At 45.8% G+C, this 19,793-nt stretch overlaps 1 protein-coding gene across 11 annotated transcripts in view; it reads right to left on the bottom strand.

Annotated features, from left to right (window-relative positions):
• The window catches only part of PPP1R9A (protein phosphatase 1 regulatory subunit 9A), a 174,718-nt gene that overhangs the window by 133,106 nt on the left and 21,819 nt on the right, over positions 1 to 19,793 (bottom strand). For 8 of the 11 annotated variants that reach the window (XM_040695472.2, XM_040695474.2, XM_040695475.2 and 5 more), the window contains exons 1-2: positions 2,911 to 3,053; positions 230 to 1,880 (exon numbers count right to left, since the gene is read on the bottom strand). In XM_040695472.2, the coding sequence (XP_040551406.1) occupies positions 230 to 1,690 (1,461 nt within the window). In that variant the 5' untranslated portion in view covers positions 1,691 to 1,880; positions 2,911 to 3,053. Of the gene's footprint in view, positions 1 to 229; positions 1,881 to 2,000; positions 2,546 to 2,910; positions 3,054 to 3,290; positions 3,333 to 14,290; positions 18,974 to 19,271; positions 19,428 to 19,793 lie in introns of those variants that run through there. The other 3 variants (XM_046930244.1, XM_040695473.2, XM_046930255.1) reach the window with 3 other exon arrangements.

Below are 19,793 nucleotides of genomic sequence, written 5' to 3'. Positions count from 1 at the left end.
TTGGTGAGCTCAGACAGCCTCCAAGCAGCCCAGGAAATGACAGGCTAATCAGAGCTCAGCTCGCTTACTTCATTTAGGATTATGCTCACTGGCTGGCTGCAAAAAAAAAGGCTATCAAAAGATCCTCCACAATCTTTTCAGCACAAAGTTCAATTGTCAAAATGTATTTCAAGTCAAGTTGCCTTTGAAAATGAACCAAACCGCTGGAAAAGAATGTAGGAAACTTTACCTTAATTGGAGCACGGCTAAACTGTATTTTTCTGTTGGCTGGGATCTCATCTTCATCTGGCAATCCATTAATCTCCGAGTATTCCATATCAGGTTCGTAACAGTTATTCTCATCACTGTCATCCTGGTCATCCTGTTCTGTCCCCGTCTCTCCCCAGTCGGAGTTATACCTCGATCGTACCCTATACACGTTGTAGTCAGAGTGCATGTACACGTGGGAACTCTGGAAATTATTCCCATCCTCATGCACTTCTTTCTCACTTGCCTCATCATAATGGGTCTCAGCAGCATCCGAAGCAGCATCTGCTACTAAATCATCCCCTGAAACTAAATTTCTTGGTATTTCTGCAGCTTCAGGTCTATCAGCAATACCCTCTGCATGTTCGGAACGTTCCTTTTGTCTCAACAAAACTTCTGTGTCTGTTTTTGCCTTACTCCTTGCAGAACTGTCCGCAGACCTTTCGCGGTCAAGCACCAGATCCTGTTGACTCACCGCAGGGCTCTCAACAGAATCAGCACTTGGCTCTGCGTTCTTCTTGACTTCTTCAGCTGTTTTTGAACCCGACACAGTGCCTGTGGTCACCTTCTGTCTCGGCGCAGGAGGCGCACTGTTACGCTGAGAGTGCTCGGCAGACACCGCGCTGGATCCCTGCTTGGCTGGCGGAGACCACGTGCCAGCATCCTTCAGAGGACTAAAGCCCTCGAGGTTTGCAACAGGGGAGGAGATGTTTGTGACGCTGGAGGAGAGGTTGAGCGGGTAGTGACCGGTTACGGAGTATTCTTCGTTGTTCTCCGACTTTTCCAAAACAACGACGTTGTGTGAGTCGGCGTTTTCAAAAACGGCACTGAGCTGACTCACGGTCGGAGACACGGTCTCCGTCCTGGGGCTGAGGCTGTCCAGGGAGTCAGTGCTGCCCCTGTGCAACTTGGAGCTGCACCACTCCTCCGCCAGCTCGCTGGAGGCTGCCCTCTCCTTCTTTGGGGAATAGCGATTGGAGTGTCCCACGTCATGAGCGTTGCGCTCAAACATCTTCCGCGTTTCGGTAAACTTGGAGTAAGAAGGGCCATCATGGATGGTGTCAAACCTGCTAATCCTCTCTGAAACAGAAGATTCCAATTTTACAATTGAACCGTCTGCTTTCTCAACAAACTCTTTGGGCCTGTTTCGTCTCTGAGGTGATGGAGGGCCACCCTTCCCCCTGGTTTTGGGGGCAGCTCCAGCACCTTCCGTGGGCTCCATGCCCATCTGCATGAATAAGTTCTTAATCCTATTGACATTTGAGCCATATTTCCTCCCCCTGCTCTGAGCGGCCTCTCCTTCCTCTTTCGTTTTTGGGTCTCCATCTGATTTTGGTTTGTCAAAGGTGCTTTTCAGCGCTTGGAACTCAGTTCTGTAAGCATTCCTGTGAGGAGAGGCACTTCGGAGGGTCGATCTTTCTCCCGAAGACTCCGTTTTCATCATGTTTACTTCAGGAGAGCAGAACCAGCTCACATAGTTTCCACAGAGCCGCACTCAGTGAGCCGCCCCAGCCCGGGCTCAGGAGGTGCTGCCCGCTGGCAGGGCCATCCCCAGCAGGGCCGGAGGCAGAGGCTAACCCAGTTGGGGCACAGCAGCACGGCCCAGGCCTTCCCAGAGCAGCGACGGACTCAACCTGCAAGAGAAAGTGGGGTGTTCTCAATCATGCCATGCACTTTCACCTCTTTTAATCTAAGCCATTATCTCCCTTTAGTTATTTGAGGTATTTACTAAAAATAAGGTAAAAAAATACAACCTTAATGAGACACAAACACATGAGAACTTCGTCACTGCAAGCTCGGTGTTCCACGGTGTGAGAGCAGACAGTCAGTTCACAAGGAAGTACCATGTCACACACACACATGCACAGGAAAGGCAACGCGCTATGAAAAATATCGCTACTTCTGTCATTGGGCTATTCTAAAAGTAAGACATCGCAAACGTCTGAGTTACACACACAGAACTACAGCAATAGATATACGGTAATGCAAGGCAACCCGTGCAAACGCAACGGCTCTGCTCCCCGAGGCAGCCTGCAACCCGCGCTCTCCCAGAGGAACGTAAAGGCACGAATGCCATCACACCCAACGCGCGCGGAGGGGCTCTTCCGAACCACGAGCCGGCAGCCCGAGGGAACCCGCCGTTAACGCCCTCGCCCGGAGCGGTGCTCAGGGAAGCGCGATCCCCTCGCCCAGAGTTGCCCCGTGTCGGGCAGCCCCGCAGCACCCCGCCCGGCCCCGCGCAGCCCGGCCCGCACCCGGGGGCTGCCCGGGTACTGCCGGCCCGCACGCGCTCCCGCAGCGCTTCCCCTCCGCCGCAGCTCGCTTCGCGCCTCCGCCGCCCGTGCGTGCCCGCCCGGCTCGGGCGCTGCGGGACGGCGGCAACCGCTGCTCGGATCCGAGCGGGTGGCGGCGATCGCTGCGGGAGCGGACGGAGGCCCCGCAGCGCGGGCACGCACCGACCCCGCTATCGGCGGCAACGCGTTCTCGCCGGGGGAAAGGAACTTAAGCCGAGCGGACGGCTCGGAGCCCCGCGGCGGTTCCTCGTGGGCGGGCGGACCGGGGGCGCGGGTCCGGCGGCAGCACCTCGCCCGGTCGGGCCCCGGGAAACCAAAACGCGCCGCCGGGGCTCCCCCGCGTCGCCCACCTCGCGCTACGCCGCCTTACCCGGCCGGGAGCCGCCGCGGCTCCGCCAGCGCCCGCCTCAGCGCTGCCCCCGCCGCTCCTCGGGCTCTCCGCAGAAGGAGCGCTGCCGCCGCCCGCCTGACAGGAGGCAGCGACCGCCGCGGCGCCTCAACGCCATTGCAGGCGGCGGCGGCGGCCGGGGCACCGACACGGCTCCGCGCGCACACCCGCGGCGGCAGCGCGGGGGAGGAGAGCCGCCGCGCCCCGCCGCAGCCGCGCTCCCGCCCGCCGCCCGCCTCCCCGGCACGGCGCTGCGCCGCGCGGCCCCCGCCCGCCCGCCCGCCGCGGGACGCGCCCCGAACCGCCGCCGCCGCCCGCCCGCCGCGCCGCGGCCCGCCGCCGCCGGGTGACAGGTGCCTCACCTCCCGGACGGGCCGCGGTGGTTCGCTCCGCCGCGGGGGGGCGGGGGAGGCGGCCGGCCGCGCTCCCGCCGCAGTCCGGCCCCGGGCGGTTACCGCCGAGCGGCGGGGCCGGGCCCGGCCGCCAGCAGGTTGCCGGCACGCCGCCGCCGCACCGCGGCCCCACCGGGAGCTCCGAGCCCCGCCGCCCCCCGGGGCGCCGGTCTCAGCCTACAGCCCGGGCAGCGGGGCGGGCCGACTCCCGCGCGGGGCCGAGGAGGGCGGCGTGCCCGGCTCCGCGGGGAGGGCGCTCCCCGTCCCGGGGACGCAGTGCCGGCAGCGCGAGGCGGGAACCGCCGCCTCCAACCGCTGTGGGAACCGCTGGCGGGAGCGGCACCGGGGATTCGCTGCGGGTCGAGTGCCGGCACGTTCCTTCCCCAGCTAGTAAAAATGAGCCGTTGAACCCTGCCGACACGAAGGAGTAATGCGCTGGTAACAAATCCAGGCTCTGGCAGCTGCTGAAAGGGACGGAACATGCCAGTGTCACGGAATCACAAAGCATCCCGAGTTGGAAGGGACCCACAAGGGCCACGGAGTCCAAGTCCCTCCACACAGCACCACCCAAAATGAAACCCTATGGCTGAGAGCGCTGTCCAAACGCTCCTTGAGCTCTAACAGCTTGGAGTGGTGACCCTGTGCAGCCCGTTCCATGCCCACCGCCCCCTGGTGCAGACCCTTTCCCTGACCCCCAGCTGCCCCTCCCCTGACACAGCTCCATGCCGTTCCCTCGGGCCCTGTCGCTGTCACACAGAGCAGAGCTCAGCGCTGCCCCTCCGCTCCCTGTGAGGAGCTGCAGCCGCCGTGAGACCTCCCCTCAGCTCCTCTGCTCTGAGCTGAGCAAACCCAGGGACCTCAGCTGCTCCCCATACGTTTGTCTCCCTGTCCCTTCATTGTCATCATAGCCCTCCCTTGGACCCTCTCTAATAGTTTTAAGTTCTTCCTATGTTGTGGCACCCAAACTGCACCCAGTGCTGGAGAAGAGGCCGCACAGCGCAGAGCAGAGCAGGACAAGCCCTACCCTCACCTGGTGGCAGTACTGGGCCCGGTGCCACCCAGGTCTGGCTGTCCCTGTGGGCTGCGGAGCACACTTCTGGCTCATGTTTAACTTGCTGTCACCCAGAACTCACGCATCTGCAGGGCTGCTTTCCTGCCCCTCGTCCTCCAGTCTGTGCACTTATCCAGGGCTGCCCCATCCCAGAATCCAGCACTTCTCATGTTGATCTTCATGTGGTAGGCGATTGCCCAACCCTCCGATTTGCCAGGATCTCTCTTCATCATACAACCACAACCAACTCCCTCATAATGTTCATTAGCTGGGTGAATTTGCCACAAACAGTGTTTTGGTTTTATGCTGTGAGTAAGAAATCTTAATTGCAGAACATGAAATCTCTAGGTAATTTGCAGAATTGGCAATCCAAGAAGGTAATGGCTGTTAATCACACAGCAACTCCTAAGCAAAGTTCATTAAACTAATTGCAAAAATATCCAGAAAATGGCCTGGGGATGTGCATTGCAAAGTTTGAAAAATAATTACCAAGCATAGAGAATCGAGGTGTAGGTGACAGAAAATAAACACATTAGATATAGAACTTCACAAAATTGATTTATAGCATTAGTGAGATCAAAACATAGGCGTTATACACAACTCTAAGTGTTCACTGGTATGGATCTGGTTAACCTCATTTGCACCAAGGCTATGCAGCTCAAAAAAACCTCAATAAATTTTAACTATCCAATACATTAATAAGGGCAGGAAAGCATCGGGTCTCTTAAAACAGAGCTTCAGTAAGAGCCTTTCAATAAATACGTGTGTGGAAGGCCATAAGGTGAGAAGCCTGTCCCAGTGCATCACATTGCACAGTTGTTCCACGGTCCTACGTGCACAAGGACGGTCCCTATGAAATCCTAACCACCCGCAGCATGGCTGATCTGAGGCAGGACCCTCCTATTAGCATGGTTTTGTAGCAACAGAACTGTAAGAACACAAAGAGAACTGCCTGGCTTCTGAATACAGAACATCAGGCCCGTGGAGAGAACTTCAGGTCTCCTTGGAGAAGAATAGGGTCATAGAGCAGCAATTCAATCATTTTGTTTTCCTTTGTATGCTACACGCAGAGTGGTTGGAGAGCTCGGCATGTGCTAGATGCATCTCTGGAATGGAGCCTGATAATTCACATTCATAAGCAAAAAAAGGGACAAGAGCAAACTCTAAACAAATGACGGAACAATTGAAGCTATTTAAAAGAGTCTAATTAACACGTAATTATTTAAAGATATCCACTACCCTATCTACATATCCAGATGAATAAATACTATTAAAATCATTTTTTCTAATAGAATTTTTGCAAACAAAATGGGCACTTCTCCACTCCTAATAAAGATTTTAAACAGGGTACCCAAGGAAAGATCCATATCCATATCAAGATCCATGCCAGAATAGTACAGACTCTCTTTGTATTACACCGCAATAGAAAGCAGGGAAACAATAGGACTTGCAGAAGCTGACAGAAGAAACATGCTAGATCTGAAGCTTTCCACAATAAGAAAGATTATATATTACATTTCCGTTCTTCTTGTACATGTTGCATGTAGACAGCGTAGCAGTTCAAGCAGGCACTGCCCAGCTTTGACATAGAATCTAATGCAAAATTACTTAAGTAATTCTACATTCCATCAATAGCACGACAGCCAAGGTTTGCAGAAACTACTGGCCCTTTTGCCTGCTCAGTCAGGGACTGTTTGGACCTTATTTAGGGGATCCGACTTTGGCCACTGACATCAAAGATATTCCAACTTAGAAATTGCTTACAAAGTGTTTTTCAATCTCTTCCTTATTTACATAGTGTCTATGTTAAAGAACACTGATATGGTCTCAAGGGTGATAAGCTGTGTTTTGCTTTGATTAGGGCACCACTTTCCAAGAGAGACTTCATGTATGAGCATGGCCATGCACCTAAGTATAAAGATTGGAGTTACACGTCCTTTCACATTTTGAGCATTTCTGTGACAATCCATTTAACTAGAAGGTATTTTTAGGCTCTGCTAAAGCATGACTGACATTTCTGTTAATTCCTAAGAAACACTAAAATGCATACAGCATACTTTGGGGAAGATAAGAGACCAAGGTCCTCCTTTTATGTTAGTATAAATCCAGCGTAACTTCACTGAAGTTACAGAATTACTCTGCTTCCCAACCAGTGCACATGTAAAATCTGCTTGGTTCAGTATTAGTGTACAGCTGAGTATTGCTGTCATGTTAACTTGTTCCACAGTAACAACTCTATTCAAATCATCTGAGTTTGCACACACGGCAGGAAGAGAAAGCCCAGTTGTTTAACCTGACAGCACCACTTTAAATTATACTCAGTAGCTGTTTAAACCAGTTTTGGTGCAGTCCTCTAAGACTGAAAATAATTGATTTTCGGGTCATTCTGGATGTGTGCTGTATTTATGTATAAACACAAGTTGGGATGTCACCAATGGGTTGCTTTGAGTCACTTTGGTGCTTCTGAGCTACTCAGGTTCCGAGACAGCAATTTCCTCCCGCAGCAGAGCAGCAGTGTAAGTTTTTCCACATGGCTCAAGCAAAAGACAAAAGTCACGCCATCATCTGTCTCCTGTCAATGTCATTAAGGTCCTGGAAGATAATATCTGCATGCAAACAAACAAATGGAAACTACCTATTCTGATGTCTAGCTAAAAAAAGCCCCTACCTACCATCCCACCACGCCACTGCAGGGGCGGATTTACTCCCTTATGTATCACAGCATAAATAGAATTGAGATCTATTTTATAATGCTCAGCCACGAATTCTTATTACATAATCTCGTTTAAAGAAAAAGATCTTGTTTGAACAAAACACATGTACATTTTGGGTGATAAAGAAAGCTCATCTGTACCAGAGTAGCACCAGACTAATGGTAATGGTAATAAGGAGTTGATAATCCTTAGTTTCAAACACTTGCAAGGAGTGCTTGCATAAAGTGTCATTTCTTCTATAGGAAACCATTTATAGTTAAAAATGGAAGTTTGTTAATATTGGTAATTTGACAACTGAAGAAGCTTGTGCTGTTCTTCCATAGAATACGTCAAACTGTTTGAAAGTGTCAAAATAAAGAACTTTGTCCTGAAGGAGCTGAAGAAAACCTCTGGTACTGATAACAAAACTGCCTGTTCTAGGAGCTTATCAGAAAGGCAAATATCAGCACTGTGAGGGCCTAAACTCAGAATAGCCTTTTTCCAATTGGTGAGGAGACTATCCCATCCACCCTTCAACATTCCACTTTGAAATCATGTAAGAAATGCACAGTTATGGATAGGAAACAAGATGGAATTTTTAAAAGGGAAGGATATGAATTACAATCTGCATACAACAGCTTATGTTGAAATAGCCATTTTGTCAACTCTAAGAGCTACAAATCTTCAGAGCGGTCGAAAGAGCTGTGTTTTGTGCTGTCTCCTAACACAACTCCTCAAAACCGAGCTCTGAATTTTTAGCACAACACAGACAACTATTAGTTACCAGCCTAGCTAGAATGATGCCAGCTAGTTGCCGAAAATACATGATCTCATAGGAAAGGAAAAGAGTGAATGTTTGGTCTACTAGGAGTTTGCTAAGAGTCAGACCCTGGCAAAACTCGTAGCTCATGTTAGACTCTTCAGGTGGAGGAACATTAGGAAACATTACAGAAAACAAATGAAAAAAAAAGAGTAAAATACTTATTTTGATGTGGTGAATGGTATCTGTCACATACTTCAATGCATCAGACAAGTATCATATGTACGGGATATGTACCATTAGATACATGGTAGAGAGATCTCTCTCTCTCTGTAGCAACATCAGCAAGAAAAAATCTGAAGCTGGAAAAGTTACTGCTTGCTTGAAGTGTTCCAAGCCAGGAAAGCAAAGATTGCATCTGACATGTTCCTTTTAATGTTGTAAAACTGTTCAGGGCCAGGTTGCATGGGGTTCTGGGCAACCTGATCTAGTGGGAAGTGTCTCTGTCCATGGCAGGGAACTAGGGGATCTTTAAGATTCCTTCCAACCCAAACCATTCTGCAATTCTATGATTCTGAATCAGGTAGTTATATTTTTCATATATGTCGCAATTGATTAATCTGAAACAGAAATCATGAAATCATAGAATCATAGAATGGTCACCTAGTTCCATCTCCCTGCTGTAGGCAGGGACGCCTCCCTCTAGACCAGGTTGCTCACAGCCCCATCCAGCCTGGCCTTGAATGTTTCCAGGGAGGGGGCGTCCACAACCTCTCTGGGCAACCTGTTGCAGTGTCTCATCACCCTCACAGTAAAGAACTTCTTCCTAATATCTAGTCTAAATCTACCCTCTTCCAGTTTAAAACCATTTCCCCTCACCATGTCACCATGCCCTTAGAAAAAGCCCCTCCCCAGATTACAAACCATTGGGAGCTGTAATAATGATTTCATTATTATTTTTTAATGGAAATACTACTTTATTATAATAAAATCATTTTTTTTTTCCATTGAAAAGAATTCTTTTTCTTGGCAGTCAGAATCTAGAATAACAGGGTTTGTCAGTCTGCAAAAAAAAAAAAGCATTATCTCAAAGTATTTCTTGTGCAGTAAATATCCCTTATTATTCTCAAAGAAAGAGCACTCAGTGAGCCAGAGGAAAATTGGGAGAACAGGGGGAAGCGTACCTGATGCTCAGAGCTTACAAGTGTACTTGAAGCTAAATTACTCACAAGCAAATCTGATTATTGAGTTCAGTAATCATTACCATGCCTAATCAGACCATGTTTTGGGCCATGATGAAGAAAAGACAGCAATGTGGGCTTTGGCTTTTTCCATCTGACTGACCGTTCAAATTTAGTGGTACTTTGGAGCCTTCTCCCATTCTGAAATAGCAGCACGTGACTTCGCAGAGGGAGAAACACAGGCTGGAGTTTACAAAATACAGCCCAGAAGTGCTGCCTCACAGTATGCAATCCATTGGCAAGCTGGAAAAATATTTGTCTGGGTTGCTCCACCCTGAAACTGATGAACGTGCCTGTATGTGGGCTTACACTGTAATAGCCTGTCTCAAGCCGTCATGGTAACGTTGGCCTGGACTTGTTATGGTTGCACTAATGGAATTTATTTCTCATTTTTCCTTCAAAAATCAGTTATTAAATATAAATGAGAAAGCAGCTGTTTAGCTGAAAACAGTCATCTGTCACTTGTAGAATACACATCAAATTATATCTTTCCCATACCTCAGTTACCTGCCACATATTTGGATTACATTTCTTCCTACCTTACAGGTACTGTCTTGCTAATATAACCCCAGTGAAATCTCAAAGCCGCGCTTGGTAATCAGTTTAATTTACTGCATAAGAGCATTCAGTATTAATTACTATATGGCTGTACAAAGGTAAGCCAGCTTAAAAACATTCAGTTATTTTGGAAATGCTGTGCTCTTTGCCAAAGCATAGAAACTGTACCGCTGTGCTGCATAAGGAAACTGCAAAGAAATAAAAGTTAACAGTTAGAGTTGTCTGCCAGGAATGGCTCTGGGCTAACACTGAGGCACTTGAGTAAAGAGAGACAAAGAAGTCGAAAAGGGTGGCCAGTGAAAGGGTGACACCAGTAAAAGGAAGAATGACAACACCGCCATCACGTTGAAACACAAAACATAAACATTAACAAATCAAAGCCTACAATTTTACGATGACATCTTTAATAAAAGGTAGGAACACTTACAATAATCAGCAGAGAATCATAGAGGAAGAGGATGATTTCAGTATTTGTATTAAACAGAACAATCATTTGCATTAATCAGAAGTGACGAGGCTGTCAAGGACCGATGCCGTTGCCCAAGACAAAAATACACAGAAATGTAAGGTAGCCAGCTTTGCACAAGCAAAATCACCGAGCCACCGGCAGGACAGAGGAAAGGAAGAGCACAGCTCTCATGCCTGACACCGAGTGGAGAGCAGCTCTTTGGCTCTCCCTATCGGATGGAAGGGGCAGCACCTCGCTTGTAGCAGGTGTGTTCCAATACATTAATGCGAAGCGTAGTTCCTTTCTTGCTCTGAAGAGCTTTGTTCCATCTGTTGTGTAATTATAAAAGCGCTTCATGAGACAAGGGGAATCTCTTGTCATTTCACTGTTGAGTCAGTTGATAAATCCAAAAGTGAGACCAATGATAAAGTGATTCTGCTTCTTTAATAAAAATTCAGTTGACATGCTGAGAAGGTAAAAGCTAGCAGGAACACAAAACAGCAGGAAAATGAAAACGTATTATCTTGAGCAGTTCCACTTCCTTCTCAGCAAGAAAATGCCTGCATTCTGGAAAGTTGGGTTAGTTGTGGTTAATTTGATGCAATATATGTTGTAGTAACAACAAAGCAGACACGCAGTCTCTCAAAGAGAAGCTACCCATCTCCAGAGGAATTTGAAAAGCCATGACTTGGATCAGCAAGTGTTGGAATAGGCCTGCAAAATAGATTTAGGCTGTGGACCCTTGGTTCTGCAGTTAGAGACACGTCTGTCTAAAACAGAGGCTGAAAGGTCACTTTGCTACCAGAGAAAGGTATGTTTACACACAACTCACCTGTTTTTTTCACAAAACAAATTATATCTGATCCAGTCATCTGTAACTTTAATGCGAAATGACAAAGAGATGGAAGAGCTCCAGGATACATCCACTGAATGGCACTCAGGACAAGTGGCCCCATCAAGGGTGACCCTTTCCATCCATTCAGTTACAAAGTCATGTACATATTAGCACAATAAGTCCATAAATAAGCTGCAAGTAGAGCCTGGGTCAAACAACTGTATATGCTACTGCCTGGGCAGCAGAAGCAGTTACTTCAAAAAGGATGCAAAATAGCAAATATACCAAAATGAAGAGCCTTTAGCAAGTGAATAGGAGAAAATACAGAATCAAGACAAAATGAAATGCTGAATTCTAACTGTTTTAGCAAGAGTTTTGTGTAATTTGAAGAATTACGGTGAAACTCTTTATAATGAGTTCACAAGAGTTTGTTTTCCTCTGCATTGTGTTGGCAATGCTATAAGCAATACGTCTCCTACAAATGACCAACATCTTCAGACATCTATGTTGTCATCTAAGAAAAATGGCTATGAGGAAAGGGGAAGGGAGGGCTGGACTAAATGGCAAAGGAAGGAAAGTGAGATTACAGGGCTTTCATTCTGCATAGACCCTCAGTCCAGCAGTCTGTATTAGTTTCACGCTGTGCCGTGTGAAAGAGAAAATACTGCTTAGGAATAGACGGTGAGGAGGTGGAGGCAGAAAGAAATACAGATGGGTACAAAACTGCCAACGACCTGTCAAATTTGAGAAGAAGGAAGTTTTAAGGAGTGCATGAGAAGCAAAAGAACTTGACCTTTTTTATTTATCTATTTAGGACGCAATGAAGTTATCTTTCGGATAAGGAACAAAATGGATTAGATGAGGGATGTTATCTCTGAAATAAGAGGAGATAAAGAAGCTGCATGTTTCCACGCCTTCACACAGGCAGCTTCCAGATTTATATCAATGCCTTAACTATGACAGTGTAAACAAGGCCGGCAAGGAATGGCACATGAACAACAAAGTACTGGAATGCACGGTGTGCTAGCTGTTAAGTCTCTTGATATCACACAGATTTTTTATAAGAAATAAAGAATGAAGTTTCATGCATTTATATCTCTGTAGCAGTTATGTCTAGAACACGACATTCTCTCCAGTGTCTGCCTTTCCTACCAGGTATGTAACCACTGTCTCCAGTTGGGGAGCATTGTTTCATAGGCAGACCATCCAATCAGTCTGAGAAAAGTTGTGCTGTAGGTAGACAGTTTTACTTAGTGCTTGAAGAGCTCCAGCTTGCCTCATACTTGGAACAGGGAAAGAAGTTTTTAAAGAGTACATGGAAAGAGAAGGCTCACGCAATGAGGGAATGATTAGCTTGTATGGCAGTGCTCCTCCTAGATTACTCAGAGGATGGGATAAGGGTAAAACCCCACAAACAACAAGCAAACTCCTGAGATGGGAAAGGAGGAGAAAAGAGCACTCTCATGGTCTGTGTTTGAGAGTCTGTTCAAATGGCTTTGCACAACTGCAATACAAGCTCATTTAGAGTTACTGAAGAGGCTAATCTGACCAGGTAACAAAATTCCTCTTACTTATTTTGCTGTAAGGAAAAAGTAAGTGGATATTCAATATAGTATGAGGTAGTAGCTCATGGTGCTACTACCAGCAGTACACGATGCCATTCAGAGAAGGAAAAAGAACACAGTGCACCAAGTCTTCAGAAACAGCTGAGAGAGTGGGAGTTGAGATCAAGCCTAAATTCACCAGCACTACAATTCGCCCATGCATGGTGTTCCGAGCAGTTTGTAAGTGCCGTGGAGAGGCCATCTAAAGCTATACATAGACGCATGCCTGCGAATGGGTACCACATTACTATTTTACTATCTTTGTAAAAAAGAAGAGAATGCTAGGCATAAGTTTAACTGTGATCATTTTTCACTTCCCACAACTGCAAAGCTGCCAAGTCCCTGCCAGATGCCCAAGTAAGATTTGTGGACTGCTGGAAGGAGCCTGCACCAAGTAAGGGAGTTTGGGATTTGGTTTTCTTCTGGTTTTTATTTTCTCCCTCCTCCCTGGATAGCAGATGATGGCATTATCATGGATGGAGCATTTGCTAACAAGGAACTTCTAATGAATTCTAAATACAAAAATCATCAAAGTCAGAACACGGGGCACACGAGGTTGGCCTGGTGCATTGGCTGTTTGAACTTTAGAAGAACAACAGAGACAACAGGAAAACAGAAGTATAGAAAAAAACTTCCTTATTTGGAAAGAGAAAATGTTAAGTTCTGCTGTCTTAACTACTGTAAAATTCACGTTGTGTCAAGGCAATAAACTCTACTTTTTATCGGGGTAAAGATTAAGTCATCAAATTATTCTACAGTTTTCTTTAATTCATTGTGTTTAAAAATTGTGGGACATTAGTAGTGCTGTGGATGGGTAAACAGAAGGGAGAAAGTGTTTCTGGCTGCAATGAACCACCCTCATCACACGAAAAGGAAATGTCTGCAAACGTCCCATACTGCTGAGAGCACGGGAATGTCAGAAAGCTGACTTGAGAAATTTCCACTAAAAAGGCAGAAATATGGACAGTGCCCACATAAGACTCAACTACTTCTTTTTGGGCCAGCTTTCTGATCCCGAATAGAGAAGGGGGCAAAGGAGATGTTATATTAAGGAAATACAAATGTATACATTACTAATTGGACTTTAATACACTGAATAAAATTGGGGTTTGGGTAAGTTAAAGGGTAAATAAAGCATCCTCCACTGGATAGTGTGTATCTCATGTAACTATCAACATGAGAGAGGAAACATTGTAATGATCAGAAGACAGGCTGCACAAGTCACTTTAGGATCTCTAAGTAATCCCACTCCAGCATAAACAAATTTACCTTGCTTTCCACCATATTTATTTATACACAGTGTTTACCCTTTCTGCCTTCTGATCTATGGCCTGGCAGCCAACATTAGCAGGAATTTCAGGGATGCAGAATCTCAAGGCTGGGGACTTCACTTCTTTTTCTGATTTCTTTTATTTAAACCTTTGCTCTTTCAACCCCTCTTATTGCAAGAAGGAATGATTTCAGCTACTTTGTGCACCAAGAAGACTGACTGTCTACCTAACTTCACTCTTTTCCCTTCCTCCCCAGACTGTCTGGTAGATATAAGCCATTTCATTCAGCACTCAATGGAAAATCACTGAACTTTGTTTCATTGACTGCCTTCTCCACCTCATTTTTAGTGAGTATAAGCATAAAATAAGAAAAAAGCAAAGCCTAAACTTGAAATCAGATACCCAACCATCTGCTATTAATAGAGTTACAGAGATACACGCTATTTCTCAGATTAACACTGCCTGTAATACCTTGTACAACAGAATATATGATGACCCATGATACATACCAGCCATCCCTGTAGTTGGATACTGTAATCCTGGAAATCTCGAGTTTTATCATGACTTTCATTTCAGCAAAAAGTCAATAACAAGGTCCTTATGGATGCAACACCAGAAAGAAAACAAAGAACTTTCTGCAGAAGGAATAAGAAAGTTTGCAAGGAGATAAATCAGTAGGGGTGTGATGATCAGGCCGCATAGGTGGGGAAGTTCATGACATTTTGTTGTAGGAATGAGTCATGAATTCTTCACTAACTGATTCATCTGTAGCACATGAAATTTTAAAGAGGACACATACAGAACAGTCTGTATTCCACATGGAAGGCTCAAAATCGAAGAAGAAAACAGGAGAAGAAAAACGTATGTTACAAAAGAGAATTAAGTTTTTGAAATTAGTGTGGTAATCTTGGGTTCGATTAAGAAAATGTCGGCTTAACTTTTTGCCTTCCGAGAGCAGACAACAACTCATCACACAACAGACCCCGTTTTTAAAGTAACTGTTGCAGACTCCACTGACTTCAAATGTTCAAAAAGAAGACGGTCACCTTAAATTGGAAACTGTTTCACATCTCATGCACTTCTGGTTGCTCTTCGCTGCTTTTGGAGAAGGGAGTTAGTTTGGTATGTATTTATTTAACACCACTTATTTAAATGTAATTGATTCTCTTATGTCCTGTCTGTGCAAACTAAAGTGTACAAAGTAACAAGTAATGGAAGCTAATATTTTCTTAAAAATTCAGAAGTCTGAAACACTGGGCTATGTTATAATTCTATATACACTTTGCAACTGATTTTGTATATTTAATCAGTAGCAAGCAGTAGGAAATTACAGAGCTGGTGCTAATTTTCAAGTCACTGAAATCACAGAATATCACAAGTTGGAAAGGGCCTACAAGGATAATCAAGTTTAGTTCCTGGCTCCACACAGGACCACCCAAAAATCACACCATATAGCTGAGAGCATTGTCCAGATGTTCCTTGAATTCTGGCAAGCTCAATGCCATGAGCATGGCCCTCTGGTGAATCTTGCCCTTATTTGAGGCAGACACTTGAGTGCTGCATCCAGACACCATTTCCAGACCGAGCCTTCCTCTGACACATTAAGCACTTGATCCTGTAGAGAAGAGTGTGACTTAAAAGGCTTAAAGAACATCACTGATTCTGTTAGCTTGCTTTCTAAATTTCTAAATTATCTAGTAAAAGCATAGGAAGCAAAGAGGGGTTGCACATCTGTTCATGCTGTCAGCAAAACTGACTTAGTGCCTTTTTCCAGCTGGACCTAGAGAATAGCCTCTGTGAGACTGCTGACATTGCATAGCATCACCTGGGTACACAACTAATCCCTTGCAGAAGCTGTACTATTGAAATCATGGAGCATTTGCAAGAAATGGTGGCAAACTGGAAGAGACTGCTATTTTCTTTTGTTAACACTGCTTGGGAAACTTATTTCCCCTCTCCAATCTGAAGAACCGGAAAGACACCAAGGAGGCCAGAAGGGACCTATTTAGGGGACCATACAGGGAAGGGAAAGCAAGTTCTGGGTGAGGAGTGAACCCCTTTAAATACAATTTACTTCCTGACTCAAAACTCCCACAGCTCTGTGCAGGAGCACAGAGCTTTGCTCCATCTTCGCACTGTATCTCCAGTCAGCCAGGACTTGGGCATCACACAGCAATGTCACTGTGATGACATGTGGGCATCATGGGGACCCCTGAGCAACTCCCACTGGAACTCCCAGTTCAGCTAGATTTTGCTTGCTGACTTGGAGAGCAAAGACTAACTCATTGCAGAAATGCCTCTACATGAGAACTTTGATCAAACTGAGACAAGAAAAATTAAAGTTGAACCACCTGAATCAGAAACATCTTCTGTTACTGAGCCAGATAAGCTGGTTGAGTCCTCAGGCTCCTCTTCTCTTGATCCTCCAGGAGAGCATCAAGGAACAGCTCGTAATGCTGCTGTAGCATGGATAAAGGAAGAGGATTCGCTAACTTTTTCTGATGAAGAGGAAACCAAATGTTCACCTCCCATTTCTTCTAAGGAAAGCAAAGCCAGCATTTTCTCAGCCCTCAGCTTTCCACAGAAACACTGGTGAATGGTTGAAAGTGACCAATTTAAGATGACATGGTGTCATAGTGGAAACTGTTGTAACTGATGAAGAAATGTTTGAAGTTGAACTACTGTGAAGCAAAGAACCTCTGAGAGCTTTTTGGACTGAAAACATGGAAAGCCTCATTCGACAACTTAATCTACATGTATTCACCAAAATACAATGTAACTACAAAAGATCTCCCTCAGTTCCTGAATTTCCAGCAGAAGCAGCATTTGCTGCTCACAGGAAGGTATCACACATAAACCAACTCACAGCATTCTGGTAGGAGGGATGGAGATTCCAGGAAAATAAGCCTTAGTAGTAGAGGAGATGAGGATGACAGTAAATACTCTGATCTCCATTTCTTTCTTCTGTTTCCAGGTATTCTAGAGGTAGCACTGCTGAGTAGTAGAAATATGGATAAAACAGATTTGGCTTATAACCAAGTTTGAACCCATGGAATGAAAGATAAATCAGGATATGATGTGTCTATTTATTTCAATACCTTTGCAACATATCTTGTTTTAGTCAGCCTAGGCCTCAGGATTAAACTGACCGATAGACCCTTTTAATATCCTTGTTTGTCTTCAGCAGTTAAAAGTCTTACTTCCTGTATCTTGCTGCCTTTCAGTCCCAAGTGGATAGGATCTAATTCTTCTCCTTTGCATTTTTTTAGTTATTCTTCTACTATCACTCATGCTTCAAGGGAGATGAGCCACAACTGCTCAAACGCTGCCAGAGAAGAGCTGCCCTGAAGAGACAAGAGGCGGCTGCCTCTGCCCTGCAGGGAGACTTGAATGACAGCCACCTGAGGTGCAGCCCAGGTGCCCAGCCCATGTGGGGAGCAGCTGCTGGGCAAGACAGGAGCCTGATGGCAGCAGAAAAGGAAGAAAGGACAGAGACAGTGGTACGCATGGGCCCCCCGCCACTCAACTGCACAAAGAATGCTGCCACCCAAGCCGGCACTGCTCCAACCCTGCCAGACCCTGTTGCACCAGCACAGAGGGAAATGTGTCAGCCTATGGCCCCCTCTCTGCTGCCACCAAGCAGCAGCCAGACCTCGTCTGCCACTTCTGCTCCTCCACCTCACACAGTACCCACTTTTACAGCTGGCCCATCACAGCAGGAACATCCCCAGCACCCACAGGCAGCAGAGCGACAGGTTCCTCGGGCCCTCCTTCCTCCATTCCTTGCGAAGGCCATGCTGGCAGCAGCCACACTGATGGCACCTGCCCCAATTGCAGCTGCAGCTCTCACAGGGCACATGCAGAGGGTGGACCAGCACCCTAGTGCAGGGACCACTGCAGACAGTGAAAACAGCAGCACCAGTTACAGATTCATAAGTTGGTAGGTCATAGACAGTTCTGGAAAGATGTTTGAATAATAAAACTTCCCCATTCTCAGGTCCTTTTATTTATTTATCTATTTATTGGTTCTGGAAATGAAATGTTTGAATAATGAACCTTTCCAGTTATCAAGTCTGTACAAACAAATTCAGTGAAGTCCACACCAGAACCCAAAGTGAAATTTTCACTCTTCTCAAACTTTCTGAATGGAAATGGATGCAGACCAAAATCAGGAGTTCTGCCATAGGTCTGTGTCCACACAGATGCAGAAGTGTGCCAAAATCCACATAAAGAAACAAAAAAATATATATAACCTGTTTCACAGTAGATAGGTGTAGGAACTCTCCCTTTCCCCTGCTACCTCTTAGCTGAGAAAACCACAGCCCACAGTAAACACACAGGGAACACTTATTACTAAGCGCCTTCACTGGCATCATCTTATCCCAACACACACAAAAGTCTTCTTCTACAAGGTTACAAAGTATAGAGCAGCATGAGAAAGATTCTGCACTTCCCACATCCCACACTGGGATGCCATGATTATATAGAGAAAAGAAGGAAGAGGTAATCTCTGTGGCCCTTAAGCAAAGAGTCTGTAGCTTTGCCTGCCCAAACAAGCGGCAGCTAAGCTTTCAGTATTGTTCTTTTCTCTTTACCCACGCACACAGAACAGGGTTAGGTACATAGAGCCACTGCAGGAAAAGCAGATGAGGAGGGGAAGCCAGCAGATCTTTTTTATCTGGGGCCTTTGTTTTGAGAGGTCAAGGAAGTCTGACACCATGGTGGTATGAGTCCCCCGAAACACAGGGGAACTCACTCAGTCTGCCTAGTGCCTGAGTGGGAGTGCTGATGGGAACATTTGAAAAGAGCACAGTATAAATCTCCAGCAGACAGCTGTGCAAGTCACAACCGTGTTACCAAGGGCAAAAATGCAACCCCGCTTATTAGACTAGATCCTCTTTTAGCCCAAGTCAGAGTCACTTGAGTCATTCTGCAACAGCTTAACTAGCGTATCACCAGGGCATCTGCTCAGCTCCTGTGAGCCCAACTCCCCTGTGACAGAAACCAAACACAACACAGCCTTTAATTTCAGTGAAATCAGGAACAGATCAGATCTGGGGAACATGATGCCTCCAACACGCTGAATCACATTTGTTTCTCGGGTGCTGCGTTTCCTTGTTCCTGAACAAATTCCTTGCCCATTGCTTTAGGATCTTCTGGTCTGACACTTCGTTCTTTCCTTAAAAAACAGACTTCAGGAAGTTTAACTCAGTAAGTGGTACAGTAAGCAGAGAACCTGATGCTTTTTCATTATTTCAAACACAGACAGTATCATTTGATGCTTATGTAGTTAAAATAATCCAGGGCTATGTCATACGTGTTACAAGATCTACCAAAGACAGCAAAAAGAAATAAAACAGTTTAAACAGCAGCTGGAATAATGATAGATGTGTTCTAATCCTTCAGCTGTTTCCCACCATTTTAAAGTTTGAGTCAAACTGTACCAACACTAAAACCACTCATTTTCCCTTCTTACCTCACCTTACTTACATTTTTAAGGTTTACATTTCATAGATTTAATGACTTCCACAAGTAGGGACATCTTGTGTGAAAGACTCCTTAGTGCTCGTGAAGCAGCTCCTTGCCAAATTCTCTAATGGCCATCTCAAAGGTTTCTGTCGAGTAAAATATATCTGGCATGCATCACTGGAAGAGACAACATATCATATCCATTGCATCATCTAAACAAACAATAGAAATTACTACTTCTCTGAAAGGGTGGTCAGGCACTGGAATGGGCTGCCCAGAGAGGTGGTGGAGTCACCGAGCCTGGAGGTGTTCAAAGAGCGTTTGGATGTTGTGTTGAGGGACATGGTTTAGTGAGAACCATTGGTGAAGGGCAAATGGTTGGACTGGATGATCCTGTGGGTCTTTTCCAACCTTAGCGATTCTATGATTCTATGATTCTATGAAATATGATTGTTTTATACAAGATGACAAAAACAAGTACACAAGACTTCCCTGACAGACCTAACTGGCCACGTCATCACAATAATTCTGCTTTAATATTTC

The sequence above is a fragment of the Gallus gallus genome, chromosome 2, assembly GCF_016699485.2.
Source record: "Gallus gallus isolate bGalGal1 chromosome 2, bGalGal1.mat.broiler.GRCg7b, whole genome shotgun sequence".
Lineage (NCBI taxonomy): Eukaryota > Metazoa > Chordata > Aves > Galliformes > Phasianidae > Gallus > Gallus gallus.
Note: the sequence above shows the minus strand (reverse complement) of the source record. Positions and strands in the feature narration are given on the sequence as shown.